This window comes from Sminthopsis crassicaudata, chromosome 2, assembly GCF_048593235.1.
Source record: "Sminthopsis crassicaudata isolate SCR6 chromosome 2, ASM4859323v1, whole genome shotgun sequence".
Classification (NCBI taxonomy): domain Eukaryota; kingdom Metazoa; phylum Chordata; class Mammalia; order Dasyuromorphia; family Dasyuridae; genus Sminthopsis; species Sminthopsis crassicaudata.
Genome location: NC_133618.1, coordinates 673,807,059 through 673,830,131, shown reverse-complemented (window position 1 = coordinate 673,830,131; position 23,073 = coordinate 673,807,059). Strand labels below are relative to the sequence as shown.

The 23,073-nt window shown below is 44.4% G+C and overlaps 1 protein-coding gene across 2 annotated transcripts; it reads left to right on the top strand.

Annotated features, from left to right (window-relative positions):
- The first annotated feature begins 1,873 nt into the window (after positions 1-1,873).
- Positions 1,874-14,635, top strand: LOC141559065 (interferon-induced protein with tetratricopeptide repeats 3-like). 2 transcript variants are annotated; one of them, XM_074297110.1, is made up of 2 exons: positions 1,874-1,969; positions 12,488-14,635. In XM_074297110.1, the coding sequence occupies exons 1-2, from the start codon at positions 1,953-1,955 to the stop codon at positions 14,028-14,030; spliced, it is 1,560 nt and encodes a 519-aa protein (XP_074153211.1). In that variant the 5' UTR covers positions 1,874-1,952; the 3' UTR covers positions 14,031-14,635. The 2 variants fall into 2 exon arrangements, with proteins under 2 accessions (XP_074153211.1, XP_074153210.1); XM_074297109.1 differs by lacking the exon at positions 1,874-1,969 and adding an exon at positions 10,630-10,858.
- The last annotated feature ends 8,438 nt before the right edge of the window (positions 14,636-23,073 follow it).

The window sequence follows — 23,073 nt, the reverse complement described above, 5'->3', positions numbered from 1 at the left end:
TGGGGAGCAGGAACTTCACCCCCAAGACCTGATTGGGCCTGAGGTGCCTGCTGAGCCTGTGGTGCTAGAGAGGGGGCTCTTTCTTGGCCTTGGACGGACATTGATAGTCCTGGCAGACAGCAGACAATTGACTGTCAGACTTCTTGGGGTGGGGAATGTTTTAGGACCCATTGAGGGTCCTAGAGAGGGGGATCATTCATCATCTATCCCCAGGAAGCTAAGCCTGAGACCTAGTGAACCCCTGATAGGTAAATGCTTATTGCTTTGAATGCTTTCCTCTTCCCTTTCCCATAGTTCCTCTATTTCTTTGGGCCTATCCCTACCTAATTTTTTTCCTTGGGCCTGGCCAATAAGTCTTCACTTGGCTTTTGATGGGTTCTGAGATCCCGGGAGGGAGCAGCTGGGTCTAAACTTGGTGAAAGGAGAGAAAGAGGAGCAGGAAAGAAGGCGGAACTAATTTTCTTGGTATTAATGATCAGCTAATCTCCGAAGCCCTTTCAAGCAGCCCCCAAACCAAAGGGCACCATCATTATGTAACACTCAAAGGTTTGCCAAGTGCTTAATGGGTAGTAGCTGTTCCTTGAACGATCCTGCGAAGTAGATGTCACTCTTCCCCATTTCCCAGAGCTGCAGACGGGCTCAGCTTGAGTGACATTTTGGGCTCCCAGCTCAGAAGAATCTCTCCAAGGATTTAAATGTGGGTCCATCTACTTGACTTCTAAGGCCACCATCATCTAGAAAACTTATTAAAAGACATGATGCCCTTTAACAAATAAAGAAGTTTGGGTGTTTGAGGGAAAGAAGCAGGGGAAAAAGGGTTTCTGTGTCATAGTGACATAGTATTGTAGCTGTGAAAAAGACAACTAGGGTCGCAACTGAAAATAAATCCTGCAAAATTAAGTATAATGTTGAATGAAAGAAAATGGACTCCAGTGAACTGTCAGATTGTCAAGACATTGTTTCAAACCTGAACTCCCTTGAAAATTTAACATGAGCCAACTAATTTTTTTTTTTTTTTCCTGAGGCTGGGGTTAAGGGACTTGCCCAGGGTCACACAGTTAGGAAGTGTTAAGTGTCTGAGACCAGATTTGAACTGGGGTCCTCCTGAATTCAGGGCTGGTGCTCTATCCACTGCGCCCCCTAGCTGCCCCCTAAGCCAACTAATTACAAAAGACTAATTTCAAGGGACTCAGTAAGGACAAACTTTTATGTGTGGAAATGCAAACCATGTGTCTAAGATGGCCTTTTGTAATTGGGTAGTCCAAGAGAAAGGTTGGGGCAGAGCTTGAGGCACCCTTTCCAGGTGAAGATATGGGACTTCTCATCCTGCAGGACCCCTTCTCCCTAGGTCCTGTCCCCCTGGGAAGAGGAGGGCCTTGCAGGTCACGAATCCACCATGAGTCCCCTCCAACCCTTCTGATCTCTTCTTGTCAGAGCTGATGGGTAGCTTCTGCTCTGATTCCATCCCTTCTGTCTTTTTGAGGGCTTTGACCCATTCTCCCCACCTTTCTGATGCTCATTTTCTCCTCAACAACTGGTTCCTTTCTTACTCCCTGTAAGGAGGCTGAAACCTCCCCCTTCCTTACCGACAGAACGGAAAACTGCCCCAGGCCATCTGGCCAAGTTTCTGCCTTCTCCCTTTTGTGGTTTCCTGGAGTCTGTGTAATCATTACCTCCCTTAGAACCACTGGCAATCTGACTTAACTCCACCATTTTACTGAAACTGTGATTGGAATTATCAGTGTTTACAGACTGGTGACTCCTCCTTGATTTCCGTTATTGTCCGGGCCCAACTTGTCCAAGATGGACCTTCATCTCCTCTGCAGACTCGTCTCTTTTTGGCGAAGGTGTCGTCCTCCTGCTGTTTCCCCTAGTTTACCACGCTGGCCCCATCTTCCACGTCTTCTTGACTCCAGTCCATCCCTCTCTCCCCATTCTCCACATGCTGCCAAATGGGCGAGCCAGGATGGTAAGGGCTCTCTTGTTCTTGTCATATGACAAGGTGAAATGAGTTGAAGGAATTTGAGGCTGCTCATCCTGGAGAGGAGAAGCCTCAGAGACTTGTCGCATGATAGCTGTGCTCGTGTATTTGAAAAACTGCCATATGGAATTCTAGACAGGAGAAGGGTCCACAAAGTAAAAATAGACATTGGATTACAGAAAATGAAAAGGCTTTTAGGCCAACAAAATGAAGGTAACCAGGATAAGCAATGTAAGTCGGGAGAAATCAGGATCTGTGATAAATGTTTGCCATTTAAGGTGTCTTTGTTGACTCATCTCTAGAATGAGGTTGTTGGACTACATCAGGGGCTCTTAATCTGGAGTCCATGGTCTATCAAAGGTCCATGAGCTTTACCAGCCTGTCCTGGGGATTGTGACACAGAAATAGGTGGTGTTCCAATAGACTTTTTTTTTTTTTTTAAATTTTCCCCCTGAGGCTGGGGTTAAGTGACTTGCCCAGGGTCACACAGCTAGGAAGTGTTAAGTGTCTGACACCTGATTTGAACTCGGGTCCTCCTGAATTCAGGGCTGGCGCTCTATCCACTGCGCCACCTAGCTGCCCCCTCCAATAGACTTGTGATGGAGACAGCCATCTGCATCCAAAGACAGGGCTATGGGGGATGAATGGGCACCTCCACATAGTATTTTCACCTTCCTTGTTGTTGTTTGCTTGCTTTTTTTTTCTTTCTCATTTTTTCTCTTTAGATCTGATTTTTTTTTTTTTTTTTTTTTTTTTTTTTTTTTTTTGTGCAGCATAATTATTGTGGAAATATGTTCAGAAGAATTGCACGTGTTTAACTTATATTGGATGACTTTCTGTCTAGGGGATGGAGCAGGGGAGGAGGGAGGTAGAAACATTTGAACACACGGTTGCAAAGCTGCATGTTGATGCTTGTATTTTGATAATAAAAAGCTTTTATATATAAAAAAAAGAATTCCTGGCTGGAAGATCTCTGTGGCTCATTCCTGCTCTTGGGTCTATAATCCTTCTTCCAAGTTTTGGATAATTAATCACCTAAGGAGGAAATGCTGAAGAAGAGATCCTCTTGTTCCTAAATCCCACTCCCATCTTCTCCTCTTCCCTGATTGCTTTCTATTAAAAACAAAAAACAAAACAAAACAAAACAAAAAAAACCAGTTTGAGGATTAAATAGGTCAAGAAGGTAAAAAGAGCAAAGGCAACTCCCAGATAAGTAGCTGCTTAGGAGAGGAGCATGGTAACCTCTCTGAGTCAGTGCACAAACACAAGCAGCCTCAGATGCATGTCTTTCTACCTCTGACACTTTCTAGACTGTGAGGTGGTGGCGTGGATGGAACACCGGACTTGGGATCTGTAAAATGGGTTAATAACAACACTATATTCTCAGGATGATAATATATGAAAGTCTCAAAGTGTCATAGAAATGTGAGATATTATAATGTAGAAATATGAAATATTGTGATATCTGATGTCAAATGAGACGGTCACTTTGAAGCTTCTCAAACTTTATTTAGAATTTTTTTCCACAGTATATATGCATGAGTAATTTTTTTTTATAATATCCCTTGTATTCATTTTTCCAAATTATCCCCCTCCTCCCTCTACTCCCTCCCCCCGATGGCAGGCAATCCCATACATTTTACATGTGTTACAATAAAATCTAGATATAATATATGTGTGTAAATACCATTTTCTTGTTGCACATTAATTATTAGCTTCCGAAGGTATAAGTAACCTGGGTAGATAGACAGTAGTGCTAACACTTTACATTCACTTCCCAGTGTTCCTTCTCTGGGTGTAGTTATTTCTGTCCATCATTGATCAACTGGAAGTGAGTTGGATCTTCTTTATGTTGAAGATTTCCACTTCCATCAGAATACATCCTCATACAGCATTGAAGTGTACAGGAAGCTTCTCAAACTTTAAAGAGCTTTTGAACATGATTTATTATTCTACAGCCCGATTTACTGGCAATGCTAAATGGATGGAAGGGAAGCTTAGAGTTCGTATAATCCTATGTGCTCATTTTACAGATGAGGAAACTGAGTCCTAGAGAAGCCAAGTGTGTCAGTAAACTTTAGCTATCTGATGCCAGATCCAGAGTTCTTGAAAGTGTCCCCCATGTGCTCTTGGGAGAATGTTCTCAGAGAATTAGGCAATGTGACATCTGGGTTCTGCTCATAGGCTCACTGAATGTTGGATTTTGGGTAAAAGCCAAGTTTTCTGTAGGGAAACAAAGCCCCTCAAGAATGTAACTGTATATGTAGACATATGATATACATGTTTAAAAATGTGTGGGTGAGTGTGTGTGGTTGGAGGACAGAGGGGTAGGAAGGAAGAGGAAGGAGAAAAGGAAAAATAAGCCTGGGGTGGGGTGAGCAGGGTTGGTACTTTGGCATTCTTCCTGTCAGCTTTGGCTCTGCGGGCCCTGAGCAGAGAGGACTCTGGGAGCTGCCGACTTGGCAGGAGCCGGGCTATTCACTGCCAAAGCAGAATCCTTGGGTGGGAAGCTGCCTAAAAGAGCAGGAATGTTGGAGCTGGACTTCCTGCCCTCCCATTGTGGGCAAGTGTGGGGACTGTCACGTGGAACTAGGCAGGGGCCAGAGCTGGGAAGGAGATGGGCAAACGTGTGACAATGATAGGGAGGGAGACAGGATAGCTCAAATGGACCTAAAACTCAGATGTTTTTTCCTGGGGCAGCTTCTCAGTAAATGTTATTCAGTTGAACCTGAAGCTGTTGAGTAGGAGGCTGGATAGAAAAGTTACACAGATGGCTGCTTGGCTTTAAAGATTGGCCCTGTTGCTGACTGTCTGAGCATGGATTAGACATTTCTGCTCTTTGGACCTCAGTTTCCCCATCTGTAAAGTGAAGGGGTTGGCTTGCTGACCTTCTCACTATAGACCTGGGTTCCACTTTTGGCCAATGTGACCTGTAACTTTTTACAAAGGACCACAAATTGTTCAAATTCTCAAAAATGATTTAATTAACTCCTGTGGAAGTTCTCAAAGGTTTCTGCCTGGGAAAATTAGGCCTGCCAGCATGGGATCAAATTCCTTAGGTCTTTTTTTGCCTGCGCCAAAAACTAGTCCTTCAATTAGAATCTTATAATATTTTGCTTCAGCAAACTAAGCTAATCTGATGATAACAAATGTAAATTCAAGTTGATAGAGCTTTTTATGTATTTTTAAAATATTGTTCATGTAAAAGTAAGGGAAGTTTGGTAAAACAGACATACTTAGAAAAAGAGATAATGAAGAAAACATGTTCTTTGTTATTTTTATCCAATAAGATGTTTGTCATCAGTTGGTTTCAACGCTACTGGTGACATATTAGCAATTCTATAATGCTTAAACTAAGAGCTACAGAGGTGAAAATACCTACCATAGCTATTTAGTAGGAGGAACTCTATAGATCAGTTTCTGTAAGTTCTTAAATTTATTCAGAATGGTTTTCTGTGTACAAAGTAATTTAGAAATGCATTTGACTGAATTGAGAAACCTTAATTAAAAATGGATTTTGTGTTTCAAGTCCATAATTTTGTTTATGATGTTGTACAGATATACCGTTAGGATCACAGCTTCTTTCTAATTTAGATGTTGCTACATTAAGAACTTAAGTGTTTAAAAAAAAAGAAAAAGTTTGAAAATATTAATATTCTGAGTACTTGCCTATGGTAAGGAGTTTCATCTAAAAGTATTTAGCTATCACTAGTGAAAGTTTAGGATTGTTGGTTAAATTATTAGGACTAAGTTTCTTTAGGGAAACAAAGTGCCTCAAGAATGTAACTGTATATGTAGACATATGATACACAAGTTTATTATTTTTTTTGAGGTTGGGGTTAAGTGACTTGCCCAGGGTCACACAGCTAGGAAGTGTTAAGTGTCTGAGATCAGATTTGAACTCAGATCCTCCTGAATTCAAGGCTGGTGCTCTATCCACTGCACCACCTAGCTGCCCTTCTGATATACAAGTTTAAAAATGTGTGGGTGAGTGTGTGTGGTTGGAGGACGGAGGGGTAGAAAGGAAGAGGAAAGAGAAAAGGAAGATCAGTTTAACTGAGTATATTTTTTGATGTTGCTTCATGAAGAAAACTGAATTTCCTCCCCTATTACAAATACCTTTTGATGAGGAGGAGGTAATGAGAAATTTATCTGTGGTAATTAGGAATTTATATTATAAGATTATTTTGAATTATACAGTTATATTTGGAATGGCCTATATTGCATTTTAACCAACTTAGTTTTATATATATATATTTTATTATAGTTTTTTATATACAAGATATATGCATGGGTAATTTTTCAGCATTGACCCTTGCAAAACCTTCTGATCCAACTTTTCCCCTCTCTCCCCCTCCCCCTCCCCCAGATGGCAGGCAGATCAATACCTGTTAAATATGTTAAAGTATATGTTAAATACAATATATATATATATATATACATATATATATATATATATAAATATATATATATACACATATATACACACACACATATATATATGTACACACATATCCATACAGTTATTTTGCTGCACAAGAAGAATCAGACTTAGACATAAGGAAAAATAACCTGAGAAGGAAATAAAAAATGCAATCAGACAAAAACAGAGGGATTGGGAATGCTATGGAGTGGTTCATACTTATTTCCCAGAGTTCTTTCGCTGGATGTAGCTGGTTCAATTCATTACTGAACAAATGGAACTGATTTGGTTAATCTCATTGTTTAAGAATCCATCAGAATTGATCATCATATAGTATTATTGTTGATGATCTCCTGGCCCTGATCATTTCACTTAGCATCAATTCATGTAAGTCTCTCCAGACCTCTACAAAATCCTCCTGCTGGTCATTTCTTACAGAACAATAATATTCCATAACATTCATATACCACAATTTATTCAACCATTTGCCAACTTATGGGCAGCCACTCAATTTCCAGTTTCTTGCCACCACAAAAGGGGCTGCCACATTTTTTGCACATACAGGTCCCTTTCCCTTTTTTTTTTTTTTTTTTTTTTTTCATTTTTTTTTATTATATATATATATATATATATTTTATAATATTATCCCTTGTATTCATTTTTCCAATTTACCCCCCCTCCCTCTATTCCCTCCCCCCGACGACAGGCAATACCATACATTTTACATGTGTTACAATATAGTCTAGGTACAATACATGTGTGCGAATATCACTTTCTTGTTGCACAATAAACATTAGAATCCGAAGGTACATGCAACCTGGGCAGACAGATATTAGTGCTAACAATTTTCATTCCCCTCCCAGTGTTTCTTCTCTGGGTGCAGCTACCTCTGTCCATCATTGATCAACTGGAAGTGAGTTGGATCTTCTTTATGTTGAAGATTTCCACTTCCATCAGAATACATCCTCATACAGCATTGTTGTTGAAGTGTACAGTGATCTTCTGGTTCTGCTCATTTCACTCAGCATCAGTTGATTTAAGTCTCTCCAGGCCTCTCTATATTCCTCCTGCTGGTCATTTCTTACAGAACAATAATATTCCATAACATTCATATACCACAATTTATTCAACCATTTGCCAACTTATGGGCAGCCACTCAATTTCCAGTTTCTTGCCACCACAAAAGGGGCTGCCACATTTTTTGCACATACAGGTCCCTTTCCCTTTTTTAATATCTCTTTGGGATATAATCCCAATAGAAACACTGCTGGCTCAAAGGGTATGTACAATTTGATAACTTTTTGAGCATAGTTCCAAATTGCTCTCCAGAATGGCTGGATTCACAACTCTACCAACAATGTATCAGTATCCCAGTTTCCCCACATCCCCTCCAATATTCATCATTACCTTTTCCTGTCATCCTACTGATCTGGTAGGTGTGTAGTGTTATCTCAGAGTTGTCTTAATTTGCATTTCTCTGATTAATAATGACTTGGAGCATCTTTTCATATGGCTAGAAGTAGTTTCTATTTCTTCATCTGAAAATTTCCTGTTCATATCCTTTGACCATTTATTAATGGAGAATGGCTTGGTTTCTTATAAATTAGAGTCAATTCCCTATATACTTTGGAAATGAGGCCTTTATCAGAACCTTTGAATGTAAAAATCCAACTTAATCTTAAACTCCAATTTTAAAGATATATTTTTGTTTTGAGGGTTGACTGAGAGATTCACCAGGTGAGCAGGACCAAGAGATCATTATATACTTCAACAACATTACTATATGATGATCAATTCTGATCTGGCCCTCTTCACCAATGAGATGAACCAAATCAGTTCCAATAGAGCAGTAATGAACTGAACCAGCTATACCCAGTGAAAGAACCCTGGGAAATTTAGTAAATCCAATACTTCATTAGGTTCTAATAACTGCTTTTTTACATCAAGATAAATTTCAAGCTGCTTTTCAGAAAGACAAATACTAAGAGAAAGGAATGTTAAGTAAAAATCTTCTGTGTGATTTTTTGAAAAGACGATCTGAAAATTTTGTATTTGTTAGCTAATTTATTGCAACAATCTGAGGGTATTAATCACAATTGTGTCCAGCCCTATTGTGATTAGTGAGATTTTGTGGTATAAAGTTAAACCTTTTTGGGACCCTGAGTATTCTATCTGAGCTTCTTTCTTAGGTTTGTTGTGGCTTTGGGCCAGACATAAATAAGCACTTGAAGAAAAGCCTCCAGCAGCTCAGAAGAGTGACATCTTGAGGTGAGGAGAGGGAGATACCCTCCTAGAAAGGAGTGGAAGAAGAGACCATGAGCCTGGTCACTCTCTTCTCCTCTAAGAAATGATGTGTCAGACCTATCTTCCCCCCTAATTTTTTCTGGTCTAGGTAGTCGATTGATTTAGAACCAGAACTTGCTTTCTTGGCCATTATTTTATTTTATTTTATTTTTAAAGAAGGGAACTTACTCTGAGTTGGAGCCCTTCCTACCAAACACTGATTATACAAAAGACCATCTCAAACAGGGAATAGTAACTAAACCTATTTATCCAAGTAGATGAGCAAATAAAAAATCATTCAGCCAGTCAACAAACACTTATTAAATGCTGACTATGTTTCAAGTAGTGTACGAAACACTGTTTTCCTTTTTTTTTTTTTTTTTTTTTTTTTTAAAAGCTTTTTATTTTCAAAACATACACTCGGATAATTTTTAAATATTGACTCTTGCCTAGCCTTGTGTTTCAGATTTTCCTCTCCTTCCCCCTACTCCCTCCCCTAGATGGCAAGCAATCCAGTATATGTTATGCATGTTAAAATATATATAACACTGAGGATACATTTTTTTATACACATCCTAACAATTGTTTTGCTGTACAAAACGAATCGGACTTGGAAATAGTGTACAATTAGCCTGTGAAAGAATAAAAAATGTAGCCGGACAAAAACAGAGGGATTGGGAATTCCATGTAGTGGTTCATAGTCATTTCCCAGAGTTCTTTCACTGGGTGTAGCTGGTTCAGTTCATTACTGCTCCAGTGGAACTGATTTCATTCATCTCATTGTTGAAGAGGGCCACTTCCATCAGAATTGATCATCCTCATACAGTATTGTTGTTAAAGTAGATAATGATCTCCTGGTCCTGCTCATTTCACTCAGCATCAGTTCCTGTCAGTCTCTCCAGGCCTTTCTGAAATCCTCCTGCTGGTCATTTCCATAATATTCACATACCACAATTCATTCAGCCATTCCCCAGCTGATGGGCATCCACTCAGTTTCCAGCTTCTGGCCACTACAAAAACGGCTGCCACAAACATACTTGCACATACAGGTCCCTTTCCCTTCTTTAGTATTTCCTTGGGATATAAGCCCAGGAGTGGCACTGCTGGCTCAAAGGGTACGCACAGTTTGATGACTTTTTGAGCATAATTCCAAATCATTCTCCAGAATGGCTGGATGTATTCACAATTCCACCAACAATGGGATACAGTGCTTTTTAAAAAACAAAAAAAATGATCCCTGCCCTCAAAAGTTTATGCTCTGATGGGGAAAGACAAGACACAAAAGGAGCTAAAAGTGAGGTGGAAGGACATCATGGAAGGTACCTGATGTGAGGGCGTGGTGGAAAAGCCCCAAAGTAGGGCAAGCAGCTGAGATGTTCTGAGCTAAGCTCCCTTTAGAGTTCAGCCAGGTGAGAAATCAGAGAAGTTCCATAGATTGGAATATCCCAGAAAATACATCACAGTGAATGAAGTCTGAGACGGAAGAAGGTGAGGCTTCACTGAAAGGAGACAGGCCCTCAATCTCACTCATGGGAGAAGTTCCCTAAGTCTCCTGGAAAACAGCTGGAAATCAGGAACATGTTGAGGGATAAGCTTCTCCTCTATGTATGTAAGAAAGAGTTTCCCTTTCTCCTTGTCAGCAATGAAAGGTTTGGGGAGCTTGTGACTCCTTCCCTTCCTCTTAACGCCTTTAAATGCTCTTAAATCTTTGTCCTTTCTCCCTGACTCCCTATTTCCCTTTGAGTTTGAGATGTTTCTATGTCTTGCTATTAATGTTTAATTTTGATGTTTTCACTCAATTCATTTTGTGGTGTTTCGTCTTTTAACATTTAAGCATTTTAACCTTAAGCGCCGCTGGGGGGCCAGGACCCTCGGGAGGGGCAGGCTCGGCAGGGCGGGGCCGGGAGCTGGGCTGCAGAAAGCGCCGGTTTCCTTTTCCTTTTCCTGACTTTGAGGAGCGCGGCGGGTTTCCTTTTCGGTTTCCATTTCTGGTGACTAAGACTTTGAGAAAGCGAAAGTCTCCCCGGGGCGAGTATGTATTTAAAGGCCGGGCTGGGAGGCGGAGGAGCATCCCCGGCAGCGCCGCCGCCCGCCCAGAGCCGAGGCCTCCCGTCCCGCCAGCCCAGCCCGCGCCCGGCCCGCTCCCGGCCCGCGCCGCCCGCAGACATGAGGTAAATCCCCCGCGGGTTATTTCTCTCCTGTCGCTCGGAAATTTAAAGCTCCCAGTTCCCGGTTTCTCTTAGACGCTGGATCGGGGGTCAGGGGAGCAGGGGGAGCAATTCTAGCTTTGCTTTTTAGAGGGGCCACTTTGGGCAAATCGCATTCTCCCCAAGCCTCAGTTTCCTAATCTGTAAAATGGGGATAACGACACTAGAAGTGCCTCCTTCTCTGGATTTTAATGAGGAAAGTGTTTAAAAGTGATTGATGCTCCCCTCTCACCCAAGCTTCAGTTTCCTAATCTGTAAAATGGGGATAAATGACACTAGAAGTCTCTGTTTTTTTGTTTTTGTTTTTGTTTTGGTGAGGAAAGTGTTTAAAGTGTTAGGAATGTGATTGATGCTCCCCTATCAACCAAGCCTCAGTTTCCCTAATCTGTAAAATGGGGATAATGATACTAGAAGTGCCTCCTTCTCTGGATTTTAATGAGAAAAGTGTTTAAAAGTGGTTGATGCTCCCCTCTGACCCAAGCCTCAGTTTCCTAATCTGTAAAATGGGGATAATGACACTAGAAGTCTCTGTTTTTTTGTTTTTGTTTTTGTTTTGGTGAGGAAAGTGTTTAAAGAGTGTTAGGAATGTGATTGATGCTCCCCTCTCACCCAAGCCTCAGTCTCCTAATCTGTAAAATGGAGATAATGATACTAGAAGTGCCTCCTTCTCTGGATTTTAATGAGAAAAGTGTTTAAAAGTGACTCATGCTTCCCTCTGACCCAAGCCTCAGTCTCCTAATCTGTAAAATGGGGATGATACTAGAAGTGCCTCCTTCTCTGGGTTGTTGTGAGGAAAGTATTTAAGAGGGATAGGATTGTGATTCAGGCTCCCTTATCCATCACCCCAGGGTTGCTGGTTCCTGTCACTGGAATCAGACACAGTGGGCTCAAATGACAAATCACCCTGGGAAATGGGTCATCTTGGAAAAGTCACCGCAGCTCCATTCATCTGCTTTTGTCAAAACTCATTCATGGTGACAGTTCTCCTTGTAACCTCCAGTGACAGAGGTAGAGAGGGACAGCAAGTGCTGGTCATGGTGGGTGTTGGGCCCTTTGGAGTAGACCAGCCCGGTGAGGACCCTGGAAATGTTTGGAAAGGGAGGCCGGGACCACCTTTCAGTCTGAATGGCAGGGGGAGGAATTGGCGTGTCATCCTTCAGATCACGGGCAGCCATGCTTGACTCTTAAGAAATGAAATGATCCTAGAAAAGCTGGAAGGGACATTAAAAACCATTCTGTTCAGTCTCGTCATTTTCCACATGAAGAAACCGAGGTTCAGAGAAATTCAGGGACTTGAACAGGCTCACCCAGCCAGGAAATAGCGTCGTTATTGTCGTTCATCTTTTGTTCGGGAAGGCCCGGGTTCAAATTCTCTGTCGGAAACTTATTAGTTCCCTCAGCCTCAGTTTCTTCTCTTGGAAAAATAGATTAATTACAGCACCCACATGAGGATCAAGTGAGCCAGTAGCCAAAGAGCTATTGTTGTTTTGCTTGTTCTAGGGAAGTTAGTGGGTGGGCAGGTGGGGGAAGCCAGAAGTGACGGTGGGTGGGCTCTCTCGCAGAGTGTGACCCTCTTTTTTCCCACCCCCGCAGTGAGGCACCTGAAGAATCTCTGGAAGCCGCCCTGCAGCAGCTGAGCTGTCCCTTTACGTGGCATTTATTCAAGGAGGAGAGCATGTTCGAGAACCTAGAGGAGAAGATCAGGAATGGCCTTGGGTTTCACTTCCCACAGAACAAAGCGTCCGGCTACAACCTCCTGGCCTACCTAAAGCACCTGCAGGGGCGCGACCAGGAGGCCCTGAGCTGCCTCAGGCAAGCGGAGGAGCTGACCCTGCAGGAGCACCCAGGCCAGGCCCAAGTCAGGAACTTGGTCACTTGGGGCAGCTACGCCTGGCTCTACTACCACCTGGGCCGGCGGGAGGAGTCACGGGCCTACTTGGACAAGGTCGCACAGACGTGCAGGAGATTGGCCAGCCCGTACAGAATCGACTGTCCGGAGATGGACTGTGAGGAAGGCTGGACCAGGCTCAAGTGCGGCAGTCCCTACGCGCACCGCGCCAAGGCCTGTTTCGAGAGGGCCTTGGAGAAGAAGCCGGGCAGCCTGGAGCTTCAGGTGGGTCTGACTATGGCCACCTGTGTTCAGGAGGAGGCTGCCAGAGCCTGGAAGTTCCAGTCTCCTGACCTCCTGAGGCAGGCCCTCGCGCTGGATCCTGGCAACGCTTACCTCAAGGTGGTCCTGGCCTTGAAACTCCAGAAAATGAAGGACGAGGCTGCGGGAGAACAGTTAGTGGAAGAAGCCTTAGAAGGAGCCCCGTGTCCAGGTGTCCTGCGGCTGGCCGCCAAATTCTACCGGAAGCGCGGGTCTGTGGACAAAGCCCTGGACCTCTTTGAGAAGGTGTTGGAATGCCAGCCCCCCACCAGCTCGCTCTACCATCAGATCGGCTGCTGCTATCGGATCCTGGCCAACCAATTCCTGCAACAGCCGAAGGACGCCGGGACCCGAGAGAAGATGCTGGAGCTGAGGAACCTGGCCCTGGAGTACATGGAGAAAGCCGTGCGGGAGAGCGGCTGCTACCCCAACATGTACTCCGACCTCGCTTCCATGTATGCGGTGCTTGGCCAGCAGGAGAAGGCGGAAGCCATCTTCCAGAAGGTCCTGGGGATGAAGCATCTCACGGATGGGGAGAAACAGCAGCTCCACCAGCGTTATGGGAGCTTCCAGGAGATTTTCCGGGGCCAAGAGGACATTGCCATCCACCATTATTTGGAAGGTGTGAAGATACAAGAAAAATCCGTTGAATATGAGAGAATGATGTCCAAACTGCAAGAGTTGGCGGCTCACCAGGGAGACCAAAAGCCGTCCTCCTTGCAGGGCTGGCGGCTGCTGGGCTTCTTGGCCAAACAGAACGAAGAGGAGCTGCTGGCCATGGAGCATTACGAGAAGGCTCTGGGCATTCTGCTCCAGCACTCCACCTCAGGCATCGGAAGTCTCTTTCCCATGCCTTCCCCTCCGGAAGCAGAGAGAGACACGCGTGACTGTGAGGCTAAAGCTGCCGACAGAGATGGAGGGGTGTCCGGCCTCCCCTTCCAAGGCTCTCCCGACGGGGCTGACTTTGCTCTCCTTAGTGAGGAATGACGATCGAGAAGACCAGCAAGGTTGGGGGCGATGGGCCAGGCTGCTCGTCTTGCACTCTGACTGCTGGCTCCTTGGCAGACTCCCTCTGGTCCCAGCCACAGGCTGTCATTTCCTGGTGACCTGAGGACCCTTGGGCTGCCATGGATTTCTTCTTCATTTTCTCTGCTCCCGCACCACTGCCATGGTCACATGGCTCCAAATCTGCATGGCCTTAATTCAGCCCAGCGATTGAACAACCTCCCAGTATGAGTTACTTATTCCTCGGCAGCCCTTCATCGCCCCTTCGTCCAGAAGCCCCCGGCCTGCATCTGCACTGCCTGCACGTGCTGCTTCTGCTCATCTTGGACCTTCCGCAGCACGGCTCCCCTGCCTCCCCTGTACCCGGCAGCCCACACTTCTCATTTCCTGTCCTCATGGCCCAGCAGCCAGAGAGAGCTTCCTTCCCCTAAATCCTGAACAGTCTTACCCACAGCTCTCCCATCCCAACAGCTCAGTGCTGTTCAGCTAAAGTTCTCCCCTCCTGTTCCCGCTCACTTTGGAATATGCACTCCTTAGGGGACAGTGTAAGTACACAGTAGATGATTAATAAATGCTTCCTTTGTCAATGAAGTGTTTTGGTCATTCTGGCATCCAGCACATAGCAGGCTATATTTTGATAAGCATGTTTGTATATCCTTTTAAAAATTTTTTGGTAATCTGATACATTTTGTTTTATGCATATAAACATCTTGCTCAGAGCAGTTCTTTCTCTGGATGTGGATAGCATTTCCTATCCCAAGTCTATTGGAATTGCCTTGAATCACCACATTGTTGAGAAGAGCCATGTCCACCACAGGCGATCGGTCTCATTGGGTACAATGTTCTCTTGGTTCTGCTCGCTTCATTCAGCATCAGTTGCACAAACATTTTTGCACAAATGGGTTCTTTTCCCTCTTTTATGATCTCTTTGGGATTCAGACCTAGTAGAGACACTGCTGGATCAAAAAGGTATACACAGTTATTTTAGCCTCTTTGGGCTTTGTTCCAGATGGCCTCCAGAATGGTTGGATCACTTCACAGTTCCACCAACAATGTATCAGTGTCCCAGTTTTCCCACATCCCCTCCCAACATTGGTCATTATCTTTTCCTGTCATCTTAGCCAATCTGACAGGTGTGTAGTGGTATCTCAGAGTTGTCTTAATTTGCATTTCTCTAATCAATAGTGATTTGGAGAATTTTTTCACATGACTAAAAATGATTTTAGTTGAACATTGAACAGAATTGACCCATAGCTCAGAAGAATTAGAGTGGGAGGTCACTTACTCTGGGCCTCAGCTTCCACATTTTACATATGGAAATACTGTAACAGGTGACTGTGGAGTCCTTTTGCTCTTTAAATCGAACCCCGCTTTTCTATCCCACTTGGTCAGGAAGAAAGCCAAGGTCCAGAGAGAGAGAGGAAGTGGATCGTCCAATGTCACAAAGGGAATCAGAGCAGGGACCCACCCAGACCTCCTGCCTCCTGGTGTATTCTGTTCTTCACCTCTCCATCAAAGATGGTGGAGGTCCTAGATCCTAGCTTGGCCAAAGAATGAAACAAAACATCCCAAACTGAAAGCCAAAGGGAGATTAAGGGAAAAGAGAGAGGAATGGTCAGTCATACACGATAGAAAAAGCCCCAGTGCTTCATGGTTCTGCAATGGTGTCTGAGGGGGTCTCTGGCTCCTTGTCAAATGCCCCTGAGTGCCACAATGGCAGGAATTCCTTGGAGTGCCAGTCCCATGGGCATCTGGGCAGACCTAGATCATCCTCGTTCCTCTCCCATCTCCATCTTGACTCCTTCTCTACCCCTAGCTCCTAGAAGTGGTGAAGACTCTACGTTCCAGGGGACATCCCAGCTCTGCTCCAGCACACTGGCCACTCTTGGTCACTGGTCATTGATCACTCTTGGTCACTGGTGATAAAACTGGGTTGTGGGAGAGGCCTGTTGGAGGCGCTGTAGGAGAATGGGTGGGCCTTTGTTTACTGGGCTTACAAGGGAGGCAGTGATATGTGGGAAATAACTGGGATAAAAAGCACCAGCTGTCAAGAAAAATCTTTTTTAAAAAATTACATTTTTTAAAGGAAGAAAAAAGACTAGTGTGAAGATGGGTTGCCTTCCCATCCACTAGGTGGGGATGTTGGCCCTCAGGTTCCAGGCTTGGGAGCAGGAACCCAGGCAGAGAAGTCTCCCCCTCCAAGGTCTGGAAGGCCATGCACGCTAGGCTGAGGCTTATGAGAAGGGTCACTTGGCCTGTAGGGAACTTTAAGAAAACTTAATTTCCAGCTTTTGTTTTGACATCACAGTCACAGTATAATCCCACCTCTGGTCTCAGTTAAGCTTTCCTTGTAACAAGGAAAGGCAGCCAACAAGTTGGTAAAGTGGCTAATTCTGAAAGAGTATGGGGTATCCATCCCATACCCATGGTCCCCCGCCCCAAAGGCTTGTCCCAGGGAGAGCCATTCTTAGTAATGACTCTGCCTAGTTCAAGTACAAATGTAAAGTCCCCCTGGCTCTGATTCTTGCTCCCTTCCTTTTTTAATCCAGCTTTCTTCTTTTTGTTTTTCTTCACTCTTCTCTTTCTAGCCTCCATCTCTTTCCCATCATTCCTTTCTTTCTCACTTTCTTTTCCCTCTTCTCCTTCCCTTTGGGACAGACTTTGATTTCACTGATAAAGGGGATGGGTTTTTGTCCACAGAAGCTCCAAAAGACCAGCTCCTAAGGGATGGATGGATTGTGACTGACTTTGGTTCAGAGAATATCCGCAGTGATGAAATCAGACTCATGAATTGTTACTAAACTGACATATTGCTTAACGGGGCAGGACCTGTGCTGTTTCCTCCTTTTAACAAAGTTTTCCTCTATAATATCCGAGGCAGCTGGGAGTCGGCCTCTGTAATGGGGTGTAATTGTCTCAGGGTCCCAAATGGAGGTTAGAAGTCAGATGCAGGAAAGGATTCGCTGCACTGAACCCAGAATTACTTATAAGGGGGACTCATGAGTCATAGGATCTTTAGGGCTCCCCCTTTGTCTCTTCCTTTACCTTCTCTCTTCCCCTTACTTTCCTCTGCTCCCTTCTCTTCTTTTTTATTGGTTTTTTCATTCAAGTAACTTTTGTTTTATTTTTATTTTTTAATTTTCTATTTATTTATTTATTTATTTGAGGCTGGGGTTAAGGGACTTGCCCAGGGTCACACAGCCAGGAAGTGTTAAGTGTCTGAGGTCAGATTTGAACATGGGTCCTCCTGAATTCAAGTCTGGTGCTCTATCCACTGCACCACCTAGCTGCCCCAACTTTTGTTTTATCAATGTCAGCAAGTAATTAAGGACTTCCTCTGCGCCAGGCACTGGGTTAAGTGTGGCCACAAAGGAAGGAAAAAACAAAAAAGAAAGGAGGAAAGGAAGGGAGGGAAGGGGGAGAAGTAGCACAGGAGTTCCTACAGTCAGGAACAATTTCTACATAGAAACTCTCATGGAGAGGGGAGAGATGGAAGAGCTAGGAGTAGAGTGAGAGCACTCCATGCTCCTCCATGGAGAGAAGTCATGGCTGCTGCCTCCAAGGCTGCTTCCACCGTCTCTGACCCCAGCGAGAAATCAGTGGGAGAGAGGCTGCTGGGGAGGAGAGCTCTGAAGGCCCCAGGATTTCCTTCAGAGCAGGCAGGCTCCATCCTGCCTTTTTAGAGATGAGAAGGTGAGGCTGGTTTCAGTGACCTACCCAAGGTCACCTTGCTTTGAGAACCTCAGGCAGAATTTGGCCTTCTTGCCTTTAAGCCAGCCCTCCGTCCATGGTGCTGCCCAGCTGTAAAGTTGGCCCCACTTCTCCTTTCTGGAACTGGCAGGAGGGTCAGAAAGGAGCAGACCCGACATGAGGAGAATCCAGGGTCCAGACACTCACTCCCTGTGTATCTGTGGGGAAGCTTCTCAGGGCTTCCCTCCTTCCCTCTGTAAAATGGGCACCATACCTGTAGGCCCCATCTCATAAATCTACTGAGGCTCCTGTGAGATAATAGAGCACTACATAAATGACCGGTCTTATTGTTTTCATTGTTCTGAGGTGATGCGACTAGAATTGATGCACAAGAAACTCCTTAGACTTCGACCCAACGTATGTGACTTTTTCTCCCGTCCATCAGCCTGTCCCATGGATGGCCAAAACTATAACTAGGAAATGGTGACTGGGGCTTTGTCTTCTGTTATCTGTTTACAGATAGGGCAACTGAGGCTTGGGGGTGGGGGGGGACAAATGGCTTGTCCATGATTATATAGCCAAGGAGAGCCATAAGGGAGATTTGAACTCAGGTCTGCTTCTGGGGCCAGTGCCTTCTCTCTGGCTTTTGGTGAAGGCTGGTATGATGGAACAGAGGAAACATTCATTGCAGGATGATTCTGTGCATACGAGAGTCAGCCAGACATTGAGGAAGACTTGGGAGAGAGTCTGGTGAGCTGAGAGCTTGCAGCCCTTGGAGCTCGGGGTATGTTTGTGGCCTGTTTAGACCCAAGACCTCATCAGTGAGGGAGAGGAGGAGAGGGACCCTCAGTGCTCATCTGGAATGGGGCAAGTCCCAATCAGGGCATGTCCGGCCCAAGGCCTCTCCTTCAGTTTTCCTCGCTTCTCTGAGACCACGCTCAGGTACCACCTTGGGCACAAGATGCTATTTGATGTCTTCCTCCCCAACGACATAAGCACAAAGTAGACTAGGGCTGACTAGGGCTCCCTCCCTGTCATTTTAAGGGCCCAGTAACTAGCACCCAGTTCCATTTACCAACCAACCATTGGATTAGCTTCTACAATGGGATATTTTCTTCAAAGATACGGCAAAAATTAACAAAGAAACATTTCCCCCACACTGCAGGAGCACAATCTCTGCCTTCTTTACCTACCACTTCAACTCTGGGGAGGGGAAAGGGACAAAACTCCCAGCTTAGCTCAGGACCCACATAGTATCAGGGCCCCCAAGTTCAAGTCCAGAGCCCTGCCAGGCGGGCATCTTCCCGGCCTTTGCCCCAGGCCTTTGAGCCTGTCACGCCTGCAGCGCCCAGACTGGATCCTGATCCTGACGTCTTCAGGGCAGAAAAGAATAAACAGAAAGATTAAAAGACCCGCGCCTATATTAGGGTTATATGGGGGAGCCTCATGGACAGCCTAGTATTCCCCCCTCTTCCCACAGGCTCTCAGTCACTTTATTCTCAGACAAGGAATCAGGGTACATTATGGATGCAGGTCTTTCCCAGTATGTAGTTGAGGGGGGGAAGTGCTGCTTCCCACCCACCAACAAAGGGTGTTTGCTCCCACCCTAGAGTCTCCCCAAAGCCATCCCCTAACATCTTCCATTTGGCCAGTGCCATCTTAGGTGTCAAGAATCTACCCATCGCCTGTTATTATAGGATCATAGAGTTATAGTTCAGAGGAACCTCTGAGGCAACTTCCTAATTTTACAGATAGGGAAACTGAGGCCACAAGAAGTTGAGTGATTTGCCTATCATCATAAAGCAAGTGAGAATCAGGTGCACATGTTGTACCCCAATGGCTTGGAGGCTGAGAATGTTTCATATTTGTTTCTGTGCCCAGATAATAAGAGCGTTTGTACAGTATTGTAAAGTTTGTAAAGCACTTTAAAATTTGGTTTCATTTGTTCCTCCTGACAACCTGTGGGAAGAAAGAAGGAGCTCAGAGGAGGACATTATTATTTCTGGCATCTGTGTTTGAGCCCAGATGGCACAAGTGGGGCTTTTAAAAATGCTTGTTGATTGGTTGATAATTATGCCTGATCTAATTAAGTATATATTTGTTTCGACTAAACTGGTGTATGCTTAAGTCCAAAGAGGGAGGGGAAAAAGCTATTTTTGAGGTTTTGCCCAGGGCAGCTAGATGGTAGCATAGTGGATAGAGTGCCAGCCTCACTGTGCAAGTCACTTCACTCTCTTTGCCTCAGTTTCCTCATCTGTCCAATGGACTGCTAAAGGAATGGCTAGCTACTCCAGGAACTTTGCAAAGAGTCAGCATGACTGAAATAACTGGACAGCAACAACAGAAAGAGCAGGATAAATTGGAGATCACTAACAGAAGGAATGCACTAGCAGAAGGTGGGATTTTAGCTGGACTTGAAGGAGGCCAGGAGGCAGGGATGCCTCAGAAACCCTGGGCTATAAACCCTTGTTTTTAGCTGTGAGACTATGGGTAAATCCTCCTGGGCTCAGTTTCCTCATCTGTCAAATGGGAGTGGGTGGTGCTTGCCTTGCTGTTTAAAGTTTTCTACCCTGATAGCCAAGAATCTGGGGATAAAGTCCTAGCTCTGATACCTTGTTACCTTGGACAAGTAACTGAAAGATCCGGTTAGTTTCTTCTATTGTAAAATCAAACCAGACTAGATGGCCTCAGAGATTCCTTAATTCAATTCAATCCAATCAACATTTATTAAGCACCTACTGTCTTCAGCCACTGTGGTAAATACAAAGGATATAAAAAGAAGCAAAAGTCAGTTCCTGCTCTCAAGGGGCTTGTGCTCTAGTGGAAGAGACAGACTGTAATCTAGTATGTCTAAACCAAGCCATGTGCAGCATAAATGAAAAATAACCGGGAGGGAAGGCAATGGAATCAAGAGGGTTCTCTAGAGCCAGGGTCCTATGGTCTTCCGAGCACTGACACTTTTATCCTTTCCCAACTAAAATGTCCTGCATTTCAAAGACCCTCCTGTTTTTATGGACATTCTAACCTCCTGTGTTTCCAAGTCCCTTTAACTCTTTCTTACCATAGAATGTCTAACCAGAAAATGTTCTATTTATGTTGATTTGTTGTCCAACGTGGCTTATGCTCTATGACTCCATTTGGAGTTCTCTTGGCAAAATACTCTAGTGCTTTCCCATTTCCTTCTCTAGTTCGTTTCCCAGAAACTGAGGCAAATTGGATTAAGTGACTTGCCTAGAAATCACAGGGCTAGGAAGTCATGACTCCAAACCCCTTCCACTTGGATAGTCTATTTTCCCTTCCACCCTAACATTCTAAGTTCCTTCCCAGTTCAGGCATTTTCTGTTCTGACACTAAGAATTTTTTCTTCTTTGACAATTCATCTTATATTTTATGTTCTAATGTTGTGGATTGTGAGGTCCCTTCCTGTTATGGGTCAGAACTTGAAACAAGGTGCTAATGTACTCAGTTCACACCTTTAGAGAGCATATATAATGAGGAGATTCAAGGAGATTCACAAGTCTGGCAGAAATATAAGCAAGAAGCTCTCAGGGCCAAGCCTACAGAAGCCTACAATCCCACTCTTGGAGGTAGAGTCAGTCATTCCAGCTTCTGCCTTTGTGCTGGCTGGAGACATTCGGATAGAGCTCTCAGAACCAAGGAGAGAGCTAGGCCTCTATTAAAGCGAACCAGGCCCCAGGAAAAGATTCAAGACTTTGAAGGAGAAAATAAAGGATCTGGACTTTAACTCCTGGCTGCATTCAGAGTGATTACATTGAACTGAGCTGAAACTAAGGCTGCCTCCAGAAGCTCCCCAAGAAACCTGCTCCCAGAGAACGATTACACTTTAGAGAAGAGAACATTGCACTTTGCACTTTACCTGTGCTGACAGTTCTAAACCCTTTTCCCTCTACCCCAGGCACATTCCAAGTTCTAAAACTACCAATATTGTCCAATGTTCTTAAAATTAAAAAAAATATTATCCTCCTCTGCCAATTTCAGGTCAAGATAATTTTTTTCCTCCCCTGAGGTTGGGGTTAAGTGACTTGCCCAGGGTCACACAGCTAGGAAGTGTTAAGTGTCTAAGACCAGATTTGAACTCAGGCCCTGAATTCAGGGCTGGTGCTCTATCCACTGCGCCACCCAGCTGCCCCAAGATAATTTTTAACATTCATTTTTTTTTTTTTTCAAGATTTTGGGTTCAAATTTTTTTTCTCTCTCCATCCTCCTCACCTTTCCTTTTCTGAAAATGGTAAGCATTTTCATGTAGAGGGTGGAACATTGAAGATATATATTTGAAAGAAGTAAACTTGAAACAAGGTGTTAACTCAGTAGAATTGAATTTTCTCTAGTTCCCATATGTACTTAGTGCTCAGCACGGTGATGTCATGGTTCTCTAGTTCACATATAATCAGTGTTCTGTAATGATATAATTACAATAGGGTACATAAGGGCTGAGAAGGACTTCTATCTTTGACCATCCTTGCGGTGGTTCTCCTGCTTCCTGCACTAAGATCAGACTGGCAGAATGCTGGTAGAGGAGACTGAGTCAGACAATGACAGATTGTGAAGGGGACTTTGGACTTCATTTCTGACTATTCTCATGGTGATTATTCTGCTGAGATCAAGGCTGGTTCCGAAACCTCCAGAAAGCTAGCCTAGCTTTTTTTTTTTTTTTTCCTAGCTTACATTTTCACCTAGCTTATACAGGAGCCATCATGTAAAAAACATAAGCCTTAATCACTGAATGGTGTCACCTCAGTCAAATTGAGGCCTGGGAAGGACCTAAGCTTAAAAAGGCCAAAGACACCCAGGGTATCTGAGGCCATCTCTGGTTGTCCTGGAGCCAGATGGCTCCAGAGGAAAAAGTGAAGCTGGTGACTTTTCATGCTCTCTTACTTAAATCTGATTTACTTGCAAGTCACGGAGGATGTTATGAAACTCTTCAAGAACAGAGAAAAAATAACAACATTTCTATATTAGTCATCCTTGTGAAAGAAGAAACAAGAGGAAAAAACCCATAAAAAAGAAAAAATGAGAAAACAAACTTCACTTGGCCTTTAGGGCCCCTCAGTTCCTTGTCTAGCTATGGATAGCATTTTCCTTCCCATGTCCTTTGTAGTTGTTAGGGATCTTTGTGTGGCTGAGGAGAGCTTCCTTGGTGCTGCCCGGAGTCCTGGTGCTGGTGTCTGGGCATACAGAGGTTGGTGGGATGTCTCTGCGTGTCCCTGGAAATACTCTGAAGCAGCAGGTAAGTGAGCGAGCGGCTGCCTGTTGGCTTGGACTCTAATAGGCTTGGCTTCTATTTGCTTGGGCACCAGTAGTGTTGGCTGGCTGA

Bases quoted from the DNA above. Each gene is read 5' to 3' on its own strand.
- LOC141559065 (XM_074297109.1), top strand. From the start codon at position 10,722: ATGTATTTAAAGGCCGGGCTGGGAGGCGGAGGAGCATCCCCGGCAGCG. The intron at 10,859-12,487 runs GTAAATCCCCCG...CCACCCCCGCAG, and splicing joins GCGCCGCCCGCAGACATGAG to TGAGGCACCTGAAGAATCTC.